General features: G+C 38.5%; 2 protein-coding genes across 2 annotated transcripts; one reads left to right on the forward strand and one right to left on the reverse strand.

Moving 5' to 3' along the window:
* Nucleotides 1-1,891: 1,891 nt before the first annotated feature.
* myh7l (myosin heavy chain 7-like) lies at nucleotides 1,892-14,760 on the reverse strand (the record flags this gene model as incomplete). Its single annotated transcript, XM_079452646.1, has 37 exons — nucleotides 1,892-2,019; nucleotides 2,117-2,251; nucleotides 2,341-2,436; nucleotides 2,522-2,626; nucleotides 2,707-3,003; nucleotides 3,187-3,390; nucleotides 3,466-3,774; nucleotides 3,849-3,973; nucleotides 5,439-5,604; nucleotides 5,751-5,934; nucleotides 6,047-6,243; nucleotides 6,339-6,457; nucleotides 7,301-7,427; nucleotides 7,503-7,892; nucleotides 7,962-8,052; nucleotides 8,139-8,284; nucleotides 8,755-8,931; nucleotides 9,012-9,254; nucleotides 9,344-9,599; nucleotides 9,698-9,834; nucleotides 9,912-10,035; nucleotides 10,115-10,320; nucleotides 10,414-10,493; nucleotides 10,815-11,124; nucleotides 11,214-11,384; nucleotides 11,485-11,634; nucleotides 11,711-11,829; nucleotides 11,925-12,063; nucleotides 12,173-12,276; nucleotides 12,583-12,681; nucleotides 12,789-12,852; nucleotides 12,939-13,031; nucleotides 13,143-13,245; nucleotides 13,455-13,482; nucleotides 13,601-13,757; nucleotides 13,841-13,984; nucleotides 14,560-14,760. The coding sequence occupies 37 exons, from the start codon at nucleotides 14,758-14,760 to the stop codon at nucleotides 1,999-2,001; spliced, it is 5,817 nt and encodes a 1,938-aa protein (XP_079308772.1). The 3' UTR covers nucleotides 1,892-1,998.
* A 5,629-nt stretch (nucleotides 14,761-20,389) lies between these two features.
* Nucleotides 20,390-21,401, forward strand: fitm1l (fat storage inducing transmembrane protein 1, like; the record flags this gene model as incomplete). The annotated part of the gene is made up of 2 exons (XM_079451953.1): nucleotides 20,390-20,568; nucleotides 20,705-21,401. 2 exons carry the CDS (start codon nucleotides 20,390-20,392, stop codon nucleotides 21,399-21,401), a joined length of 876 nt encoding a protein of 291 aa, XP_079308079.1.
* Between the last annotated feature and the right edge of the window lie 11 nt (nucleotides 21,402-21,412).

The following is a 21,412-nucleotide window of genomic DNA, read 5'->3' on the forward strand; positions in this document are numbered from 1 at the left end:
TGTCCATATAGTGCATATGTTTGCAGACAGAAGATTCAGAGATAAACGCTGTACAAAGCCTTATACTAAAATAGCCCAAATGTTCTTTCCTAACAAACAAATGTAGTTATTTGACACATGAACCTGATGACAGCAAGGTCAACGTTACCACAAGGTTCATCATTATTTCTTGTAAAACCATAAAGATTATTTAGAATATTTGTACTCTCTGGAAGTGGCTTTGGATAAAAGCGTCTGCTAAATGACTAAATGTAAATGTAACATTCTTATTAAAGTAAGATTTATTAGGATTTAATACAGCTGACATGTGTAACGCTGCGGTCGGGTCCTTGACTGTTAGCACACAGGAAAGGTCAACAGATAAACTAAGAGTTAAGTGCTTATGACAAGTGATAAGACCGTTTCTATTCTGACACCCAGCCACATCTTTTAAACGATGACTGGCGTCAAAGTGCAAAAGGAAGTGAGAGATGCCGGGCTAGTGCTAAGGAGTCAGTAAAGATAACGATGAGCTCTCTAGTTTGCCAAAGTCAGAGCAGCGCTTAAATGTGACTTTCATATACCGTACAATTACCATCCATTCATGTGTAACTTTCACTTATCTTCTAATAGACTTCATTTATGTCTCCTCTAGCTGTATGGACAGAATTTGAAATGCACAGCGTTGTTCAGTGTGTTGACGTAATCTCCACTGAAACAGGAAGTTAGGGCGTGATATCAGCTGCTCTTTCCTCTTTTAAAATAGTGTTTAGTTACCCTCAGAGTCTTGAATCTGATGAGAGGGATTTTTTATAATGACATTTGAAGATATAAATTAAGTGAATTCATAATTTACTTAAAACAGGTTATCAAAAGAAAAGTAAAAAGTCTAATGAAATGTTTGTTTTTTAACTTTAACAAATCATCCAGGCCAACCCGTTTTTGTAAGGGTCTAGCTTCTCACCCTTCCTGTGGTTTATGATACAGAGAGAAAGACTAAAGCCTGCGGGACACCTGCTTTGAGGTGAGTTATGGGGGCAACATTTGTCAGTAAGGACCACTTGAGCTACATGTATAAATCTCTTTCTGTGTATTACGGTAGCACACGTATTCCCTGTGAATTATTATGTTGTAATGGACTCCGTTTCTTTCATTGGTTTAAATGTTTACAGCATTTCTTGTTTTCTTCCTTTTTATTATGCTCTTGGATACAATTCTTCACGATTTGTCTGTTCATTTTAGGATATGTCCACATGAAAATAAACTAAGCATGGAGAAAGTTTGGCACAGGGAATAATGCAGCTGTCTGTGAATATACTTGATGAGTGCTTTAGAGTAGTTCATTGACCACGAGTCTTTCCCCTTTCCTACCAATCTATTTCAAGAGCCGAAAGGCTTTGTTTTATCTCTCGCCATTTTAGACATCACAATTCTGCCTCTATCCCCTAAATCCCCCTGCATCTCCTGTGCTTTATAACATAGCAGGTGCAATGTTAACTACATTGTTTGCCTTAAAATTGAAAATCTATTCCTAAAATTGTTGCATTGCATCTTCCTACTTTTTTTAAGAATTCCAGAAATGTATATCCATGAAGATTAAATAAACACGCTTAAACCCTGGGGTGATGAATTGTTTGTCACAAACAAGTTGGTTTCCAATTGTCACGGGTTATGTTTAGTATACTTCAAATATTTACCTCAAAATAGCTTTAGAAGCTCATGTACATGTATGTTAAGGGGTCGTGTGGGTCTTTTGATACACTTAAACTCTGTCATTTTTCGCCTTCATTTAAAGTTATGAAAAGTTATATTGATTTCAAATTAAATTTTCAGAGAAACATTTAGTTTAGCAGCATAGAGTCTACCATCGATTGACTCAAATAACAACAAAAAACAACTCACAGAACAATACAGTAGATGCAAGGTGATTTTATTTCATGGATGTTAGAGAACACAACTGTGTAAAGTGAATATGTACTGAATATAGAGAACAGGTGATTCCGGAAAACATCCCAAACTTTACTCTTCATCGAACCCTTTCTGTAAGAACATTTTTACAGGGAAATAGATTAGGTTTGCATTAAACATTTATTTTTATTAGAACTACCTGCTCTTTGCTGTAGTCCGCTTACTGTACCTTTGGCCCCACATCACGAGTTTTGGCACGTAGCTTATTCACTTGTGATTCAGCAATATCAGCCCTTTCGTCGGCCTCATCTAGTTCATGCTGCAGCTTACGGAATTTGCTAAGATGATTGTTAGCTTGTTCTTCCTATAACAAGGGCCAAACATAACGCAACATCAGTAACCTTTAAGCAAAACCATGCATTTGACTATATGGTCCCTTAAATGATCACTTACAGCCTCTTCTGCAGCTCTTTTGTAAGCTTTGACTTTCAGTTGCAGCTTGTCAACCAAATCTTGAAGACGGGCGATATTTTTACGGTCCTCATCAGTCTGTAGCTCATACAACAATATAAAATGATTTATTCATTTCCAGGTTTGCTTACTTGGCCATATAATCGTCATAGTCTAACCCCACCTGATATGTAAGTTCCTTAATGCGCCGTTCGTATTTACGGATTCCCTTCACAGATTCGCTGCTTCTCTTTTGTTCAGTCTCAATTTCACATTCCAGTTCTTTTACCTAAAAGTCATTTAGTTTACATCAGCCATTTTAAGAAATCCAGGCATTGGCAGATGAATATAATTCCCTTCTAAACTTACCCTCGCTTCTAGTTTCTGGACTTGTTTCTTGCCTCCTTTCATGGCAATCTGTTCTGCTTCATCCAGACGGTGTTGCAGGTCTTTAATAGTCTGCTCCATGTTTTTCTTCATACGTTCCAGGTGAGCGCTTGTATCTTGCTCTTTCTTCAACTCTTCAGCCATCATGGCAGCATCGGTGATGGCCTTTTTGGCTTTTTCTTCAGCATTCCTGCATTCTTGCACGGCCTCTTCCACCTCACCCTGAAGCTGGGACGTGTCAGTCTCCAACTTCTTCTTCTGGTTCAGGAGGCTGGTATTCTGGACAGGGTTATTATAGTTAATAAAGTAGTTTTTTATTATATTGTTTTATTTCACTCTATCAGTGTCCAGAATTGTATTTTAGTTTTAGCAGTATTATTTAAATATTTTAACCATCATTGCAAGTCTCAAGAACAAGTGTCTCACTTAATGAAACAAAAAAAAACTGTTTTTATGCTTTACTTGAGAATGTAGCAGCTGAACTCTCTCGGTGACATCCAGCAGCTCTTGCTCAGCAAGTTTGCGTCCTCGTTCCGTTTGTTCCAGAATGGCTCTGAGTTCCTCCAGCTCTGCCTGGAGTAATGTATTACGTCTCTCAACAATAGCAGTGTTCTCCTTCAGATCATCATTGGCTCGAAGAGAGTCATCCAGCTGAAGCTGGGAATCCTACAAAATATCATATTAAGGTTGTTAATGCACAGACTGTGTGCTATAAGATGATCACATTTTTTATTTGTTTACCTTCATATGGGCCTGGATAGACTTTAGTTGTTTCTGAGCTTCGGATGCCTGTCTGTTGGCCTGGCTGAGCTGAATCTCCATTTCATTCAGATCACCTTCCATTTTCTTTTTTATCCTGAGGGCCTCATTCCTGCTCCGAGTTTCAGACTCCAGTGCGCCTTGCAAGGTGTCTATGGTCCTTTGCATGTTTTTCTTTAACTGCTCCATTTCCTCATCTTTCTCAGTCAGCTTGCGCTCAATGTCAGCCTTTATCTGGTTAAATTCCAACTGGGTCCTGAGTATTTTGCCCTCCTCATGCTCCAAAGATCCCTGTTTTACACAAAATAAGCTTACACGTTTCATCAAAGCATTTTCTGTGATGAAGCTCCAAGAAGTTGGCCTACCTCAGCCTCTTCCAGAGCAGATTGTATCTCAGCCTTTTCTTGTTCTAGCTGCTTACGGACCTTTTCCAATTCATGGATCGTCTTTCCACTCTCACCAAGTTGTTCAGTCAGATCAGAGATTTCCTCTAATGGAAAATATAGCAAGACCATTCGCATAGCCATGGAGACTTTAATTTGTTAAAGTATGTACAAAATACAGTACAGGGCTCAACGCTAAAGATTTTTTCTACTGGTCCGGTCGGGCAAGTGATTCCAGTTTTTACTGGCCCTGCCAAAATTTTCACTGGCCCCACCACAATTTATTTCTACCTATGTAATCTTAATAGATATGGGTATGAGACCATAACAACTGTTACCCAAAGTTTCAAATATTGTTGAAGACAACTAATCGGAATGTAAACAAATAAAATCAAGTAAACAAAGCAAACATACAAATAAGCATTGCACCTCAGGTGTTTTATGTGTTTTTGTTGCTCTAATAATAGTAGAAATCAGGTAAATAATTTAAATACTTTATAGTCGTCACTTTATTAAATACAATATTGTTTTAGCTTTGCAAAAGTTATAATTTAACCGGTGAAGAGCAGTGAGTGTTTTGTCTTCGTTCTTTGTTGTTTGATGAACAAAATTGAGACGTTTATTATGCTGCTGCCCTTAAAGAGGTGCATTGTCATGATTCTGCCTTCTCTTGTCTTGGTTTTCTGGTCTAGAGGCAGAATCATGACGGACCCACGTGTTTTATGTGGAGAGAAACATATTATTGTCAATCAGGACATAATATGCGTTCTCTCCTGTCTCGTCATTTGGCCCCGCCCCTCTCGTTTCTAGTATAGCTTTCCTCCTGTGTCTCATTACCCACACCTGCCCATCGTTATATCCTTTGTTCGTCTCCCTATTTAAATCCCTTGTATTCTCTGTCCTGTGCTCGTTTGTTGTCATACTTTGTGGTAACTGTATGCTCTGTGGATTTGTCCCTACGCTGTGTCCCAGCGTTAGCGTCCTGTTGGTTACCCGCCGTGAGTTTCTCGTCCAGTTGTCACTGTCTTTGTTGTCCCCTGTATTTTACCCCCTCGTGGGTTTTTGTTTACTTTATTATTTATTAAAATCTGTTACCCCGTATTGCTGCCTGCGCTTGGGTTCTTCACTACCTGTTCCGTGACATGCATAGATCTAATATAATGAAACACACACGATTTGTTTCCACATGCATTTTGTTCCTGTAAGACATTACTTTTTACAAGGATACTTGGTTATATTGGCATTTTGGTATAATTTTGTTATTATTAAGAGTTTGAAGACATGAAAGAGAAATTAATTCAGTATTTTGCACGTTGTCTGATGCGGTATTCCGGTCACACGTGTATCTCAAACAGCACGTAAGAACCGAATCCAGTTCTCTTTTGCATCTTCTGGGGAATATTAAAATAGGCTTAATAACGTACAAATTATAATTTTCTATGACGATACAGCACTTGCCCGATCCGGCAAATAACAGCTCTCTCAACTGGCCCCCGGGGATCTCCCATGCCTACCCCAGGCCATCAGGCAGTCCTTTATGTCGAGCCCTGCAGTAGCAATGACAATGCAAACCTTGCAGAATTTTGTTTTCTCGCTTAAGGGTCTCAAGATGATCCAACGATTCCTCATACGAGTTCTTCAGCTTGAACAGTTCTGTGCTCAGAGATCTGGCCTCCTTTTGTGAGCTCTCCAGTTCACACTGAGACTCCTCATACTTCTGCTTCCACTCAGACAAGACCTGAAAACAACATTTTCTCACATTGCATTATGAAAACAACAAATTTTTCTTTTATTGGGATCATGCACAATTACAATACTTTGATGTCTGACTGACGTCACCCTATACAGTATATGATACAGTATCTTAGCTGCTGGTATAGATACCTTATCAAAGTTTCTTTGCTTCTTGTCTAATGATGCTGCAGCTGTGTTTGATCTCTCAACGTCCACCATTAAATCTTCAATCTCATTCTGGAGTCTGTGTTTAGTCTTTTCAAGGGAAGAACATTTAGCATTTACAGCCTCAACGGCCTCCTCAGCCTCCTGCAAACGCTGAGCTAGTTTCTTCCTGCATGGAAATAATTTTTCCAAAACATTAAAACAATACTTTTAAAAATATATGTGGATTCTACACAGCTCAATTATTCTAAAAATGAATTAAAAAAGGTCTCATGTCTTACTTGGCTTCTTCCAGTTCTTCGGTCCTCTGGATGGCATCAGTTTCATACTTGGTTCTCCACTGAGCCACCTCAGAATTCGCTTTGGACATGGACCGCTGTAGCTCAGCTTTGGCCTCCTGCTCCTCCTCATACTGCTCTCTGAGCAGATCTGTGTCATGACGGGAAGACTGAACCGCATGGGCGAGGGCATTCTTTGCCTTTGAAAAAGATTTTTGTATTCTTTTGTAACTTAAGATCATGAATTACATGAAGTTGGAGATGAAGTAAAAATACAGGAGAAGTTGTAGGTTACCTTAATTTCCTCATCCAGCTGCCTTTTCAGGTCCTCAAGTTGTTGACAAAAAGAATTCTTACCCCTTGTGAGTTGAGAGATTAATGATTCCTTTTCTTCTAGCTGTCTCGCAAACTCATCTAGCAAAGGAAAACAACTTTGTCGTCTTAAATAAAGGTGCTTATAGGGTTCTTTTTAACCATTTTTGGTTCCACAAAGACTTATTTAGTCGAAGTTTCTATAAAGAACAATCTCTTTCTTACCTTAATTTTTATAATCTGAATAACCTTTTTTCACAGCAAAGAAACTTTTGTGAAACAGAAAGGTTCCACGGATGATAAAGGTTCTTTATTGAACCATTTAAACAGAAAAAGGTTCTTCTATGGCATTGAAGAACCTTTTGAAGAACCTTTATTTTTAAAGAGTAAATATTCTGTGATTTTTAAGGTCCTACTTTGGTTTATGGAGTGTCCAACAACAGGTTTACGTGTATACAAAGTGTAAAAACCCTTTCATTTTCTAATAACAGGTAGTTATTATTACTTCCCCACTGAGTGTCAAATGATTTGTTCAGCGATTCATCTGTCTAATCCCCTCCTTTCTGTAGGCCTACTCTTATCTGATTGGTCAGATGGTCTAGTCTGCTGTGATTGTTCTACCATGTACAGCTTCATTGTGTTCCAAATGAAACATAGGCGGGCATTACACTAAGTTACACAAATATGACACGGAACTGAAATGTTCCAAATGAAACATAGGCGGGCATTACACTAAGTTACACAAATATGACACGGAACTGAAATTACAGACCACTTGTTCACGTGATTCAGTGTCGACTTGTTCATTTACTTTCAGCTTTATAACTTGGCAGACTGCTTACATTCACACACAGCAACATTACACACTGCATGAAATGTAATTTTAAGGATATTGTTATAGTTACTCTTTAAGAGTGCACCTTAGAAGTCAATGTTATTGATTACCATTTTCAGCCTGAAGCTTGGCCCTCTGGGTGGTGAAGTCATTGAGGGACCTTTGGTTTTCCTCACTCTTGTTACGAACTTCATTCAGTTGATCTTCTAGAGTTCTGTTGAGTTTCTCCAAATTAGTCTGTTGGAGTAAATATTGGATTAGTAAAGCAATCAATCTCAAAACTTTACATAAAGATACTTATCCCAGCATCACCTTGGACTTGACAATATGCTCCATGCTGGAGGCCACGTCATCCAGTTCCAACTTCAGTTCACTCTTCTCCTTTTCCAGTTTTTGTTTGACTCTCTGTAAATTATCTATTTGTTCTCCTAGTTCAGCCACACTGTCAGCTTGTTTTTTTCTCAGTGTGGAGGCCGTGGCCTCATGCTGCAGAGTGGCCTCTTCAAGGTCTCTGCGAAGTTTCTGAAACTCTGCCTCGCGTTTCTTATTCATCTCAATCTGAGCAGACGTAGCGCCTCCAGCCTCCTCCAGTCTCTCACTGATCTCCTCCAGCTCTCGGGCTAGATCTGCTCTCTGTTTCTCCACCTTAGCTCTGGCAGCTCTTTCTGCCTCAAGTTCTTCCTCCAGTTCTTCAACACGAGCCTAGCACAAAGCATAAGATGACTATTTTCCATGCTACTCATCGGATCATTATTTGGTCATTTGAATTACCTGCAGCTCCTTTAGTTTCTTCTGAAGCTGCATAATTATGTTCTGTTCATCATCGATTTTACTGTTGAGCTGACTGACTTCAAAGTCTTTTCTAAAAAAGAAGAATTATGGACTTTCATTAGAAATAATAAAGTCAAAGCATTTTCTGTATATCATTTATTTCGTTTTTTCACTCACTTCTTAAGTCGCTCTTCCAGCTGCTGCCTGTCATTCTCCAAGTCCATTACGCTCTCCTGTGTTAGTTTTAAATCACCCTCAAGTTTCCTCTTGGCTCTTTCTAGATCCATCCGGATCTTCTTTTCTTGCTCTAGAGATCCCTCCAACTAAGAGTAAATGAAAGTTGTTGTTTTTTGTCAGAACTGTTCCCAATGAAATTAAGAATGACAAAATTTGTATGCGATATTTCCTAAAGAATCATGGTATATTGGATTGTTATTAATTGTTTGTACGTGGGGGGTCATTCTTTTTTTAATTCACGTGTCTTCACAAAATCTGAAAATCTACCTCCGGCCAATAGTAGCGATCGCACTCTGATGTCATAATTTAACCACACCCCTCTAACCGTTAATCAGCTACAAGTTCCATTTTAAAAATTTTAACCTGCTTTTCTATATCCAATCAATTCACAGTGGAAAAAACTAGCCACACCCTATTTTTTTAACATTTATTATTCCGTTTTACTTGGAAATGTGTCAGAATTTGGAAGATCGCATTTTAGGAGGATTTTTTATGTATCTATGTATTTATTTTATTTAACATCACAGATATAGACCTGTCGCCCAGTTTGACTTACATCATCCACTTGCTGCTCTAGCTTTACTTTAGCTTTGGTGAGGGTGTTGACTTTGTCTTCCTCACTTTGCAGGTCATCCAGTGTCTGCTGGTGAGCTTCCTGCAAAGCTTTCTTTTCTTTTGTCAGCTTGGCAATGATATCATCCAAAGCTGCCATTTCTTCTGTCAGGTTCTTCACCTGTGTGTGTTTAAAGCTAATGTTAAGCAAACATTTAATGAGAGATGAACACAACCTTTTCAAAGTAGTTTGCATCAAACCTTGTTTTCAGTAGCATGCTTCTCTTTCTCCACTTTAGCCAGTGTAAGCTCAAGATCATCAATGTCTTTCTTCAGCTCAGAGCACTCGTCCTCCAGCTTTCTCTTCTTTGCTGTCAGCTCTGCATTCATCTCTTCCTCATCCTCAAGGCGTTCAGTGAACTCCTTAACTTTAGCTTCCATCTGGATCTTATTTTTGATCAGACCTTCACACCTCTCCTCAGAATCACATAGATTATCTTGTTCCTGTTCAGATTGAAAAAAAAGCATTTATAACTGACATAGAAACACACTTATAAGTACTTATTCTTAACATTTCTTTGTAACCGTCCTACCGCCTGCACTTGAAGTTGAAGGTCATTCTTTTCTTGTAGAAGAGTCACCATTTTCTCTTCAAGTTCTTTTCTACGAGCCTCTGATTTTGCAAAAGCTTCTTTAAGCTTCAAGAACTCTTCTTTCATGTTGGCCATTTCCTTCTCTGATTCAGCAGATCTCAGCAACGGCTTGATTTTAAAGAAGAGTTTCATCCAGGGCCAATTCTTGACACTCATGAATGCACGCACATTCCACTGAATCACAAGCAAGGCATCCCTGGATAAAAGAGAAGAAAAATACAACACAGTATTAAAATACAATGTAACTAAACAAACTTCTTGTTTAAGTAAATGTCTGTATATGGTCATCTTAACCTGCGTTCTACCATCTTCTGATACTCAATTCTTGAGAGAAGACCACGAGACCTAGCTTGAATTCCAGTGATTATTTTTGATAGACGCTCATCCCTCATCTCTTCCAGCTGGCCTAGTAGACCAGCCTTAAAAAATACCTGATGAGGACATCATCTCATCATGTTTAACCCTGTACGGCATTTTTCATATTGTCATATTGTCTGACTAAACCTACCTTGGTATGACCAAACCTGTACTGCTGGTGGTCAATGTCAAGAGAACTCAGTAGTTTCTCTGCTCCTTTCTTGCTGTCTATAAACTGTCCCTCGGGTATAGCAGCAGGGTTCAAGATGCGATATCTGCAGAATCAAATCACTACATTTTGAGAAAAATTTAATCATTGAATGTTGCAAATATGGTAACATGTTCCCTATGTACCTCTGTTTGAAATCACCATACAGGATTCTGTTGGGGAAACCCTTCCTGCAAATCCTAATACCTTCCAGTACACCGTTACAGCGTAGCTGGTGCATGACTAGAGGATTCTCCATCACCCCGGGAGTCTTTGTCTCATTGGGGATGATGCAGCGCACAAAGTGTGGGTGAGTTGATCTTAGGTTGGTCATGAGTTTATTGAGATTCTCCTGTGAGGAAACAACATGTTACACTTGGAGGCTTGGATAGAGTATGTTTAAAGAAAGTTTCTAGCGTTTAGGTGTTAAGGGGCTTCCACATACCCTGTGAAGAGCAGACACTGTCTGGAATGATGATCCTTTTTTCTTCTTTTCTTTTTTTCCACTTGCACCTTCAGACGTGGCTGGAAAACATACAAGAAGTTCATTATTCAAAAGTCAGGTATAGTTGAGCATTTGTTATTTTGATTTAATAAAAACGAAGCTTAAAACATCCCAAATTCTCGTTGATACAATATGATTTGCTCTACAGACAGTTTGTTATAGCTGCCTTGTTTTACTGACAATAGTGCACTAGCAAAGGCAGTGTAATGGGTTTGGTTCCCAGAGAAAGCATTGACTAAAATGTATACTTTAAATGAATTTGCATTGCATAAACCAATCAGAGAACGTAATTGTTTTAATATTGCTTCTAGTCAATTCGTGAGAAGACATTACAAGCCCACCTGAATCTGCACTTGCATATGTTGCAAACAAATGAGAAATCAACTTCATCGAAGATTTCTGATACAATCCAACCACAGTTTCATTCAGGGGGTCCTTATTCTTCACCAGCCAGTTGTAAATGTTGTAGTCCACTGTGCCAGCATAATGAACCAGGGCAAAGTGAGCCTCTGGCTTTCCCTTCACAATCCTGGGTTTCTGGAAGTTTTTTGATTTTCCAAGATGGTTGTCGTAAAGCTTTGCTTTAAAGGAAACATCACTGGCTTTGGGAAACATGCACTCTTCTTCAAGGATGGACATTATGCCCATGGGCTGAAGGAAGCAGGAATATGTAAACAACTTTGCATTTGTACACAATGATGTCATTAAATATCTTATTTCAGCGATTACCATCGACTCACTTTCTCAATGAGATCAATGCAGGCTTGCAGATCCATGCCGAAGTCAATGAACTCCCATTCAATTCCTTCTTTCTTGTACTCCTCTTGTTCCAGCACAAACATGTGATGGTTGAAAAACTGTTGCAGTTTCTCATTGGTAAAGTTGATGCAGAGTTGCTCAAACGTGTTTAACTGTAATAATAAATGTGCATATTTGTAATGGCATTGTTTTATTAGCATTTACAGGATTTGAGATGCACAATATTAAATGTGTGAAGTGTTAAGCGCTCACATCAAAGATCTCAAAGCCGGCAATATCCAGCACACCAATGAAATATTGACGTGGCTGCTTTGTCTCCAGAGATTGGTTGATTCTCACCACCATCCAGAGGAACATCTTTTCATAAACTGCCTTTGATAAGGCCCCAACCGAATAGTATACCTAAAAATAAATGGCACGTACATATTTTAGTTTTGTTTTGTTGGTGTCAGATTTAATTCATATTAAGGGTATTTACCTGCTGGACACTTTGTCCTTTGGTCACCCACTCATTTCCCACTTTCACCCTTGGATGACATAGACCTTTAATGAGGTCTGCCGAGTTTAGACCCATCAGATATGCTGCTTTGTCAGCATCTATAAATGAAGATTTCATAAATAAAGAGCGACAATAAATGCAGTTTAGAGTTGCAGGGTGCTTTTTGATATCCGATTCAGCCTTCTGGTTTTACCTTCAGTTCCATCAGACTCGGCTTGTTCCTCACGCTGCTTCTGCTTAAACCTCATGTTTCCAAAGTGCATAATGGCTCCAGTCAGCTTGTACACAGAATTCTTTTCTTCTTGTGTAAACCCCAATATATCAAAGGCACTCTGAAAAAGTGAAAATATTTCTACAGTCTTGGGTATTGAGATTGACATGAATGTTTTGTGGCGCATGATCATTATGACTTTTTTCTGGCTTTAATCACAAGAAACTCACATCGGTTGCCATTAATTCCTCAGCGTCATCAATGGAAACAACTGTGGTTTCTCCCTGAGAGATGAATGAATAGTCATAGGGGTTCGCTGTCACCAACAGCATCTCTGTTTATACAAATACAGGGGAGAAGGTACAAAATTAAACACACAAAGTATATTATGATAAAACTAATATTATAGAGTATATTGTTGCTCTTGGACTGAAATATTGTGTCCCCAAAACTGCCACGTTACAGAAAATTAAACAATATGTTGTTAAAGTTGACAAGCTCTTTTCAGTACTTTTAACTGGTTACATATTTGCAAAACCCACAGACAAACATGACAAAAATAAATACATAAATAAAAATCATAAAAGGTTTCTGCCCAACAGCGACGATATGAAATGTGGGGGTAATGTCATTTGCAAACCAAGAATCTCCGGCTTTTTGTTGGATAGGATTTGATAGAAGATGTGATAGTCTCTCTCAGCCTTTAACTGAAACGTCACACGGGATTTCTCCAGTAGATCTGGACAAACAAAACAATATAGATTTTCATTTACTTCTATTTTTACTCTTCTAATTAGCTAAATTATTTAATTAATTAAAATGTGCGTGAAATTTTATTTGACATACACGTTTCAATGTCTGCAGATGCCAGTTTGCCTCTTGTATCAAAGTGAATTCTAATAAATTTCCCCTAAAGAAAACCATTTACAACTTAGACCAGGCTCTATGAAATGGATTATGCTCTGAATTTTGCTTGGAAAAATTACATTTACTTACAAATCTTGAGGAGTTGTCATTTCTGATGGTCTTTGCATTACCAAATGCCTCCAAGGCAGGGTTAGCCTGGATGATTTGATCCTCCAGGGTTCCCTGAAAAGGACATCAATTCACAACGTAGGTCATAAAAACACAATTTTAATACATTGTATTTTATACCATTCTTTCATATACATTTGTTGAAGTGGGACCTTGTTCTACTACCTTGTTCTTGTCCTGTTCCTTCTTTCCTCCACTTGCTGCAATGCTGGCAAAGTACTGAATTACTCTTTTAGTGTTTACAGTCTTCCCAGCACCAGACTCTCCCCTAGGGTCAGAAATGAGAGTCGATATGACCACAATGTCCATTTTGTCCAATTAAACAGTTGACACAGGATGACAGAGCAAGGTAGAGGGGAAAACTTTTCAATAAAAACTAAATTGAAGTGCAAGCATATCCTTGATGTGCAAAGCCACACTTTAATGCGGAGAATACTTTGTGGATCTTTGTGTATGGTGTGTATTGTTGTTACTTACGTGATAAGAATTGACTGGTTTTCTCTATCTGTTCAGAATGACAGAAACATAAATTTTGTCTTCTGATATAAAGAATCATTTTGGTTTAGTTACGTCATGTAGATATTATTTATTTAATTTTTTTCCTAGTTATTATTTTTTGTTACCTGTTAGCATGTACTGGTAGGCATTATCAGAGATGGTATAAATGTGCGGAGGAGCTTCACTCCTCTTTTTTCCTCTGTAGGCAAGGACCACCTCCTTATTGTACACCGGCAGCCACTTGTAGGGGTTGACAGTGACACAGAACAGCCCTGAGTAAGTCTGTAGAACAGAAGTGTTAGTAGAGTTGTGAAAGAAAACAGAAGCTTTTGTTTGGGAGCATTGGTTTAGTCTTTTATACTCACATAGATCATCCATGCCGCATAACGCTCTTTGAGATTAAACAGCACAGCAGGCTCATGGAGGAAAGTCAACATTGCCATGTCTTCAATTTTGTCAAACTTGGGAGGATTCTGTTGCAGAACATCACTATCTTTGACAGTGATGGTCTGTAAAAGAAAAAAGGGAAAGGAGGATTTACCAACCAGAAGCACTAAACATAAATGGGTCAAATTACACCATTCATTTGAGAATTTAAATGTTCTGACATTATATTGATAAATAATAAGTTAAGTTGTTTTAATTGTAAAAAAGTTGTATTTATTTAGAGTGATAAAAAATAAAATGATGTTATCATTTACTAGCCCATTCAAACCTGAATGACAAAAACAATTCTGCAGGACACAAAATAAGTTATTTTTAAGAATATTGGTAAGTGGTGCCAATTTACTTGCATAGACTTTTTTATTATCCCTTTAAATTTGAGCATTAGGCAACTTAGAAGGTACTGTATGTTAAATAAATTATTTTGAAAGGTTCAGTAGACAAACATGCTGGACAAAATGCTCTAAACTCCTGCTTTAGATGATTGTTGACTTGTGCAATGTTATATGAAATAGTTTTAGAACCATTACTGTAACTGGAATGATATCTAAATTATGTAGTGACTGAGGAGACATTTTGCAGAAGCTTCATCAATTATTTTCCATGGTCATAAGTTGACATTCTTTTTATTACTACTGACCTTTCCTCCCTGTGTTTCCACGGTGACTTTGTCACCCTCTCGGCTGATGATAGAGGCCTTAACAAACTCCTCCACGGGATCCGGCACAAAACATTCTTTCTTCAAATCAAATAGTTTTGTCTGTGCTTCCAGACGCTCCCTATCAGACTTCCGCAGGTATGAGGCTGCAGCCCCAAACACAGACATCTGAGCATCACCCATAGTGACTGTTTAATAATAATAAAAGAGAGATTAGCAGATCTAGATTTTAAGCAAATTTTAACGTAGGTATAAGGGTGTAGTTGGCATGAGGTAGCATGCGGAAATTTACCAAGTTGTTTATGATCGCACCTAAAAAGAAAACGATACTGAACATTAGTATATGTAACAATGACACAAAATGATAGCTGTACATATTTACAATGAGAGTAATGTTGGGAATAACTTACAGAAATAGAGAGAATACCCACACTGATCCCGAGGGTCAGCTCAATATGCCGAGATTCAGCACAATATCAGAGATGGGATATATACCTCAGTTGACATAACCCTATAAGGCCAAGGACACGGTTGACCTACGAGCCCCTCCCAGTATAAGCACTCAACAAACACTAAACAAGCCAATCTTTAGAGTTTTGATATCCAAAGGTGTAGAGAGGTCGAGCTGTTGGCCAGCGATCTTAAATATTTTTGCTATGAGTCAAGGGAAAATAAATTCCCCACCTCTGATTCTTCACCTATCACTCACTCATGAATATGCTTTTTCTTATCTGTTGTTAGTGTTTAAAGGGCATGAGGGTCTAGTTTGGGAGTATGCACTGATACTGTGGTTAAATCAAGCCAAGCTATTTAGTTTCTGTCCTCCATCCTGTCAGCTTCATAGTCCCAAGCATCAGCTCTGACCGCTGTACTCCAGAGACTGCTGTAAGACTGCTGTAAGTGCTCAGTGTACAGTCTTTTCTTCTCACAAACTATACCCTAATATCCTCTAGCAGTGGGAAAACAATGTTTTTATATATCATACTTTAAGTAGGCAGAAGGTAAGATGATTATTTATGTTAAGTTCAAATGTGTGGTCTGTTTTTGACAGGGAAATTCTGCAGTCTAGACATGGCATGGCAAATGCGCCATCCAAAACGTCTTGCTTGTGCACTGGCTTGTATAAAAGTGACAGATCACCCAAAATAAAATAGAAATGTGTCTCAAAACATGTATGACTTCCTTTAGTGAAGCACAAACTATATTTTTAGAAATGTTTCAGTGGTTTTGTGTCCATACAATGGGACTCTGTGGGAGCCAATGTGTTGTTTTTATTCTGCAGAAGAACTCCCATGTTTGGAATAACACGAGGGTGAGTAAATGAAAATGTAAATTTTTATGTGAACTATCCCTTTAATGATGATATCAGTGTGAATTGTGAAATAGAAAAACTGTATAGCAGTGCCCAGTGTGAAGTGTCCAGCGATGTGGTGGCAGGCAGGGGTGGTGAGATATCTGGTATGGTAAGGTTATCAGGAGATGCAGGATTCCCAGCCAACTCTGTGTGTTCACCAGAGAGACCTTTCAACACCTTGAAATGTTCCTGTCACTGCAGAGTAGAGATCTGTCACATTTACTATGGCTAAACTCATTACAACAATTTGCGGGTTGGCCGATGGCAGATATTTTGCACACAGTAACTTTAGCAATAGGTGACATACATCTAAACTGCAAATATATAGTATGTAAAAAGGTAACACATACAATATGGTGTTATTCAAAATATTAAATGCATTAGCTAGCATTAGCTTACAATGAGCAATATATATTTAAACGGATAGTTCACACAAAAATTCTAGTTCTCTGATTTACCCAACATCATGTCACTCTAAACCTGTGTGATTTCTTCTGAGACCAAAATAAGATATTTTAAAGAATGCTGGTCATCAAATAACATTGACTCCCATTGACTGGACACAAAATCACTGAGACGGTTTTCAAAAGATCTTCTTTTGTGTTCCATAGAAAGAGTCATATACAGGTTTTGAACAAAATGTGGACATTTTCATTTCAGGGTGAACTATCCTTTTAAAGTTCCTAAATGGTAAAGTTGTTTATTGATGTTAACAGATAGGCTACCACTTATGATTTTACTGCTGGTGTGCGTTTGTTTATTTGAACATATCTAACGTATATGAACAAATGAAAGCTGCATCTGAGATGTAATAAAGGGATGGCGATATGCTATCCATTCACTTAACTTTCAACAGTACAGTAGTTGTTGAGATTCTGACAGCATCATTCAGTGGATAACTAGGTGCTAGAGGTAACATACATGTAGTGTCTATTAGCCACGAGCATTCTGCATTCCTGAGAGGTCTCAGTTACTCACCATGCATGACACAATAGCCTACCAATACATAGCTGTCAAACATTCCTTATGTTTATTTCCAAACAAAAACTAACAGGATAACAGGTTGTCATAACAATGGCAACTCTCGTTGAATAAACAGGATGTCTAAGAGCACAAACGTGCCATTTGAATAGTGCGAGTGTCCCTTATTAGCACAGTGACTATTGAATTCCTAATATAGGTCCTTGCAGTTATTTAAATGAAAAGTGGAAACTGAGGTCAGGATTTCAAAAATGAAAATACATATTTGTATTTGTTCCCCTCTTTTTAATGGTAAATAATGCAATAAGTGCTACGTGACTGATAGCATGGTGCTGGGCGTGACGAGTCACTGCGTCTGCATCATCTCTGTTGGATGGAGACAAAGAGGAGCACACCCAGCCATGCAGCTGCCCTGGATGTAAATCAGAGCTTTAGCATAAGATTAGTGATAAGTGCCAGGGATGTCTGCACTGTTCAGTCAAAAGAACCGACAGCAAATTTTATCTGGGTATTATAAGAACATATTAAAAGGTTAAATCTAGTCATGAAGCAAAATGATCTTCAATTCCCCTGTTAATGATTTAAGCCCTGAGGTCGAAGACATAAGCAGCTATCAACAGTGAAAACTATACTGTAATCATATGCCAATTAACATTCCATTTACTTACATTTCTATATATTACTCTATTACATTGCAACTTTACATGGAGAGACATGCAGACGATAAATCAAATATATGATTACCAAGTATAGGGCACACAAAAGCTGTAACCATGATCCTTTTATTTATGGGTCAGCTAGAATACTTTGCACTCCTGAAAAAGCATGTAAACCCATATCATTTTTGTTAATAACTTTTACACACAAGCAAAGTAACGAATATATTAATAAAGTTTTATCATTAGAAGTATGTATTTTTTACTGTAAAAGCTCAAAGATTTAATCTGATACAAAGATTATGTAAAAGATAGCTGTACTTGCATTTTGCAAGGTTTGGTATGTGTGATGAGTTTTATATACTATATGGGACTGCAAGAGCTGCTGAGGTTATTCAAAGACACGTGGGCAGCTGAGAGACCAGACATTCTGCTCATTCTATAAGAGTGCACCCTTTGAAATGTATCACGTTTAAAATGCAGTATTACAAGTAACACTGTTATCAGAGACATTTTCCTTAGACATGTAATTTGTTATATTTAAAAATGAGAAATAATATGTTTTGAAAATGTGTTATCTTCACAACAATGATATGATTTATCATTTTTTAACTTTCTAAAACGTGTTTAACATATATTTTCTAGCCAAAACCAAACCATTAAATGTTCCGTTAAACGTATGAGTAATGCAGGTTCATGACCAATTACATTTAATGCTGCCTATTATTAAATAGCTTCTTTATGGTGAACACATGTCCATTTTCTGGTGAAATCAGTAAGATGTTTAACAGTAAGAAGCCCTTTAAAGCATTGTTATCTCATTGTTTTTAAGTTTTTGTTTGACACCACCACTTTAACTAATTTTCCCTGGTTTCATTGCAACCACAGCTTAAAAACCAGGGGGCGTTATTGGACAAAGAGACCATGACTGAATGGCCCATTGGTAGACGTGGTCTTTAATTTTATAATAGCAGTTAGCAGTTGTGCCAATGAGCACAAGCTGAAATAATATTGCAGAAAACTGGTTGTCTTTCTATAAATGACTTAAATTTGTATTTAAATCAAGAGCCAATGCCATTTTAGTCTAACCTATGACCAATTCATTCTTAACATTTTAGCATGTCACAGATGGCAACCGCCTACTACATGAATAGGCGACATTTGATCACTTTGAAGATTTCACAATTTTTGTCATCACTGCATCATTAAAATGTATTTTTATACCACGCATGTTTATATTGTTTATGGCATTTAATACGGTTTAAGTGTATTTTGTTGAGGGTGCTGGAACAGTGTTAACTGTATGTATGTATGCGCCTTATATTTTGAATTGCTGCTTCAAACATTTTGTTTTGTTACGGTATCGTATTGTGTACTTGCCTTATGAGCTACTGAAGACATTTAATTTTCTTTTGGATCAATCAATCATAATGGTTCATAACAGTAAAAATACATTTATTTAAAGGGACAGTTCACCCAAAAATGCTGTCATCGTTTACTCGCCCATTTGTCTTTTCAAACGTGTATGACACTTTCTTCCGTAGAAGACAAAAGAAGATATTTAGTAAAATGTTGTTAACTGGACCCCATTCATTGCATTGGGAGTCATAAAGGTTTGAAATGACAAAAGGGTGGGGAAATTATGACGGAATTTTCATTTTTGGGTGAACTATCACTTTAAGTGGACATTCTACAACTAGTGTGTACCCAGTTCATAGCTCATAAAACACCAAAGAAACTACAGGTCTAAAAATAATACAATTAAAAGACAAAAGACTGAGAAAGAATGGTGGGTGTTTTACAGGCAGGCAAGATGGCGTAAAAGTGGAGGCTATAAAGTGTCTCTGTGATTGACAGAGACAGGCACCACCAACAGCTGATACTAATAATGGAGAGAGCGACAGAGAGGGATGAAGATAAGAGTACAAAGGTTAGGGCTAAATATGGCTGAATTGAAAAGGAGCTCCAGCAACTGTACATAGCATGTAGTGTCATTTGTACAGCAGTGAGCCACTGACATTTAAAGCGCACTACTGTATGTTCATCTAGTGCGAGAGAGATTTTAGCACATGTTTAAACGTTCGTCCATGTCATCTGTTGAATGTTATAATAAGTTATTTTTTAAGCATTTAATACACTAACATCAACGCATTATCAATAACAATGATACAATTACAAGGCAGGACAACTTTCCAAATGCAATATGACACTGCCAAACATGAGCTTACAGAAGGTGACAACTCGGCTTTTTCTGTTCTGAGGGGGTGGAGTGAGTGGGCCATGTGGAAGGTGCTAGGGAACCAGCGCAGCTGTGTTGCTAGAGGAATGAAAGAGACATGTGAACAAAAAGAACATGAAAATCAGGAATGAACAGGATTCTATTTCTCTTGGATGCACGGAGTAAACGGAAGTTGTTGGTTGTAAGCACATAAAGAGAGGAAGCGCTCCCAGATTCCTTGACAGAGAGAGACGAGAAGACAGATAGGGCGTGGAAATCTCCAGAAGGATAGAGGACACAGAAAGTAAGATGAGAAACCTAGGCAGGTTGAACTCTTCATACTTGGACTAAATACAAAAATAAACATCTGTTAGTACAGAAGCATATGTATGACATTGGCTGCATGATTATTTGAAATGTCAAAGGCAACTTTGCACAATCTTCATCAGAAAAGTTTCAACGTGTGTGTGTCTGACCACTATACTAGAAGTACTTCTACAACCCAGATACACTTTAGGTGTCCCAAGTCTGTGGGATTCTGACAGAGATTGGACTCTTATAACTCATATTACATTTGTGTTGTGACCGTTATCACACTGGCAAATGTTTCTGAACGCTCTCCTTGTGGTCATTACTGACCTGGCAGCTGGACTACTTGGCAATGCATCGGTACGACGCCATTTTCATTTGTTGCTGTCAGCATTGCTTTTGTTTGGGCCCCTCCTGAGTCTATGGGTCTCCCAATATAGTGTCTTTGGAAAGAGGAATCATTTTCTTTACAGGTAAGTGGCACAGCAATAAACTGATAGGATTATTATTAATTAAATGTAATTAATTAAACAAAGCTTTAATCAAGCAGTATAACATATATACCCACTATGCACTTTCCATAATAATGCCTTTCATCGTTCATTTTAGGGTTTTCTTACGCTCATGCTGGGGCTGGACTTGCATTTTTGTTGGCTCTTTTGTCTTCGTCCTCTCTTTCTCTGTGCAACGTTCACTCACACTTTCACTACGCCACCTTTCTCGGCTAGCCGTGGCAGGTGGACTGTGGCTGGGCTTCCGCAAAATGCTTTGTCTGTTAGAGAACGCCACTGGGAGCTGCTACGAGCCCCTCCGCTCTGCTCTCGAGATGTCATCAGGAAATAACGGAGATCAACCTTTACTGCTTTTACGTGAAGGAGAAACAAAGGAGGCCTGTGTCCGCTCTGGTATGTTGTGGCGGGGTTATGAAGTGTCTGAAGATGCCCTCCTGCTGTGTTTGTGCTGCCTTCTTCTAGCTGAGGAGACTGCTGTGTTTGGGCCCTACCTGAGCCTGGGTGGACCCTGTGGAGCCCCGCTGCGCATCCTCTTCCTGTTCTGCATCCTGCTGCTGAGTCTCTGGGTGTTCCTGCTCCTCTGCCTGCTGGCTTACTTCCCGCAGTTTCCTACTCAGCTTCTGGGAGGTGCTTTGGGTTGTTTGAGCTGGAGAGTGTTATACCAGGGTTGGTATCGGCTTGGGCCAGGCTGGTACTGCCCTGGAAGGCCAGGGATGGGTCTTTTGTCTACACAGAGCAAACAGGAAGAGACATACGAGATAAATGGTGAAATGAAAGCTAAAGTGAGCCACTAGAGAAGGCTGTG

The sequence above is a fragment of the Barbatula barbatula genome (genome assembly GCF_947034865.1).
Source record: "Barbatula barbatula genome assembly, chromosome: 3".
Classification (NCBI taxonomy): Eukaryota; Metazoa; Chordata; class Actinopteri; order Cypriniformes; family Nemacheilidae; genus Barbatula; species Barbatula barbatula.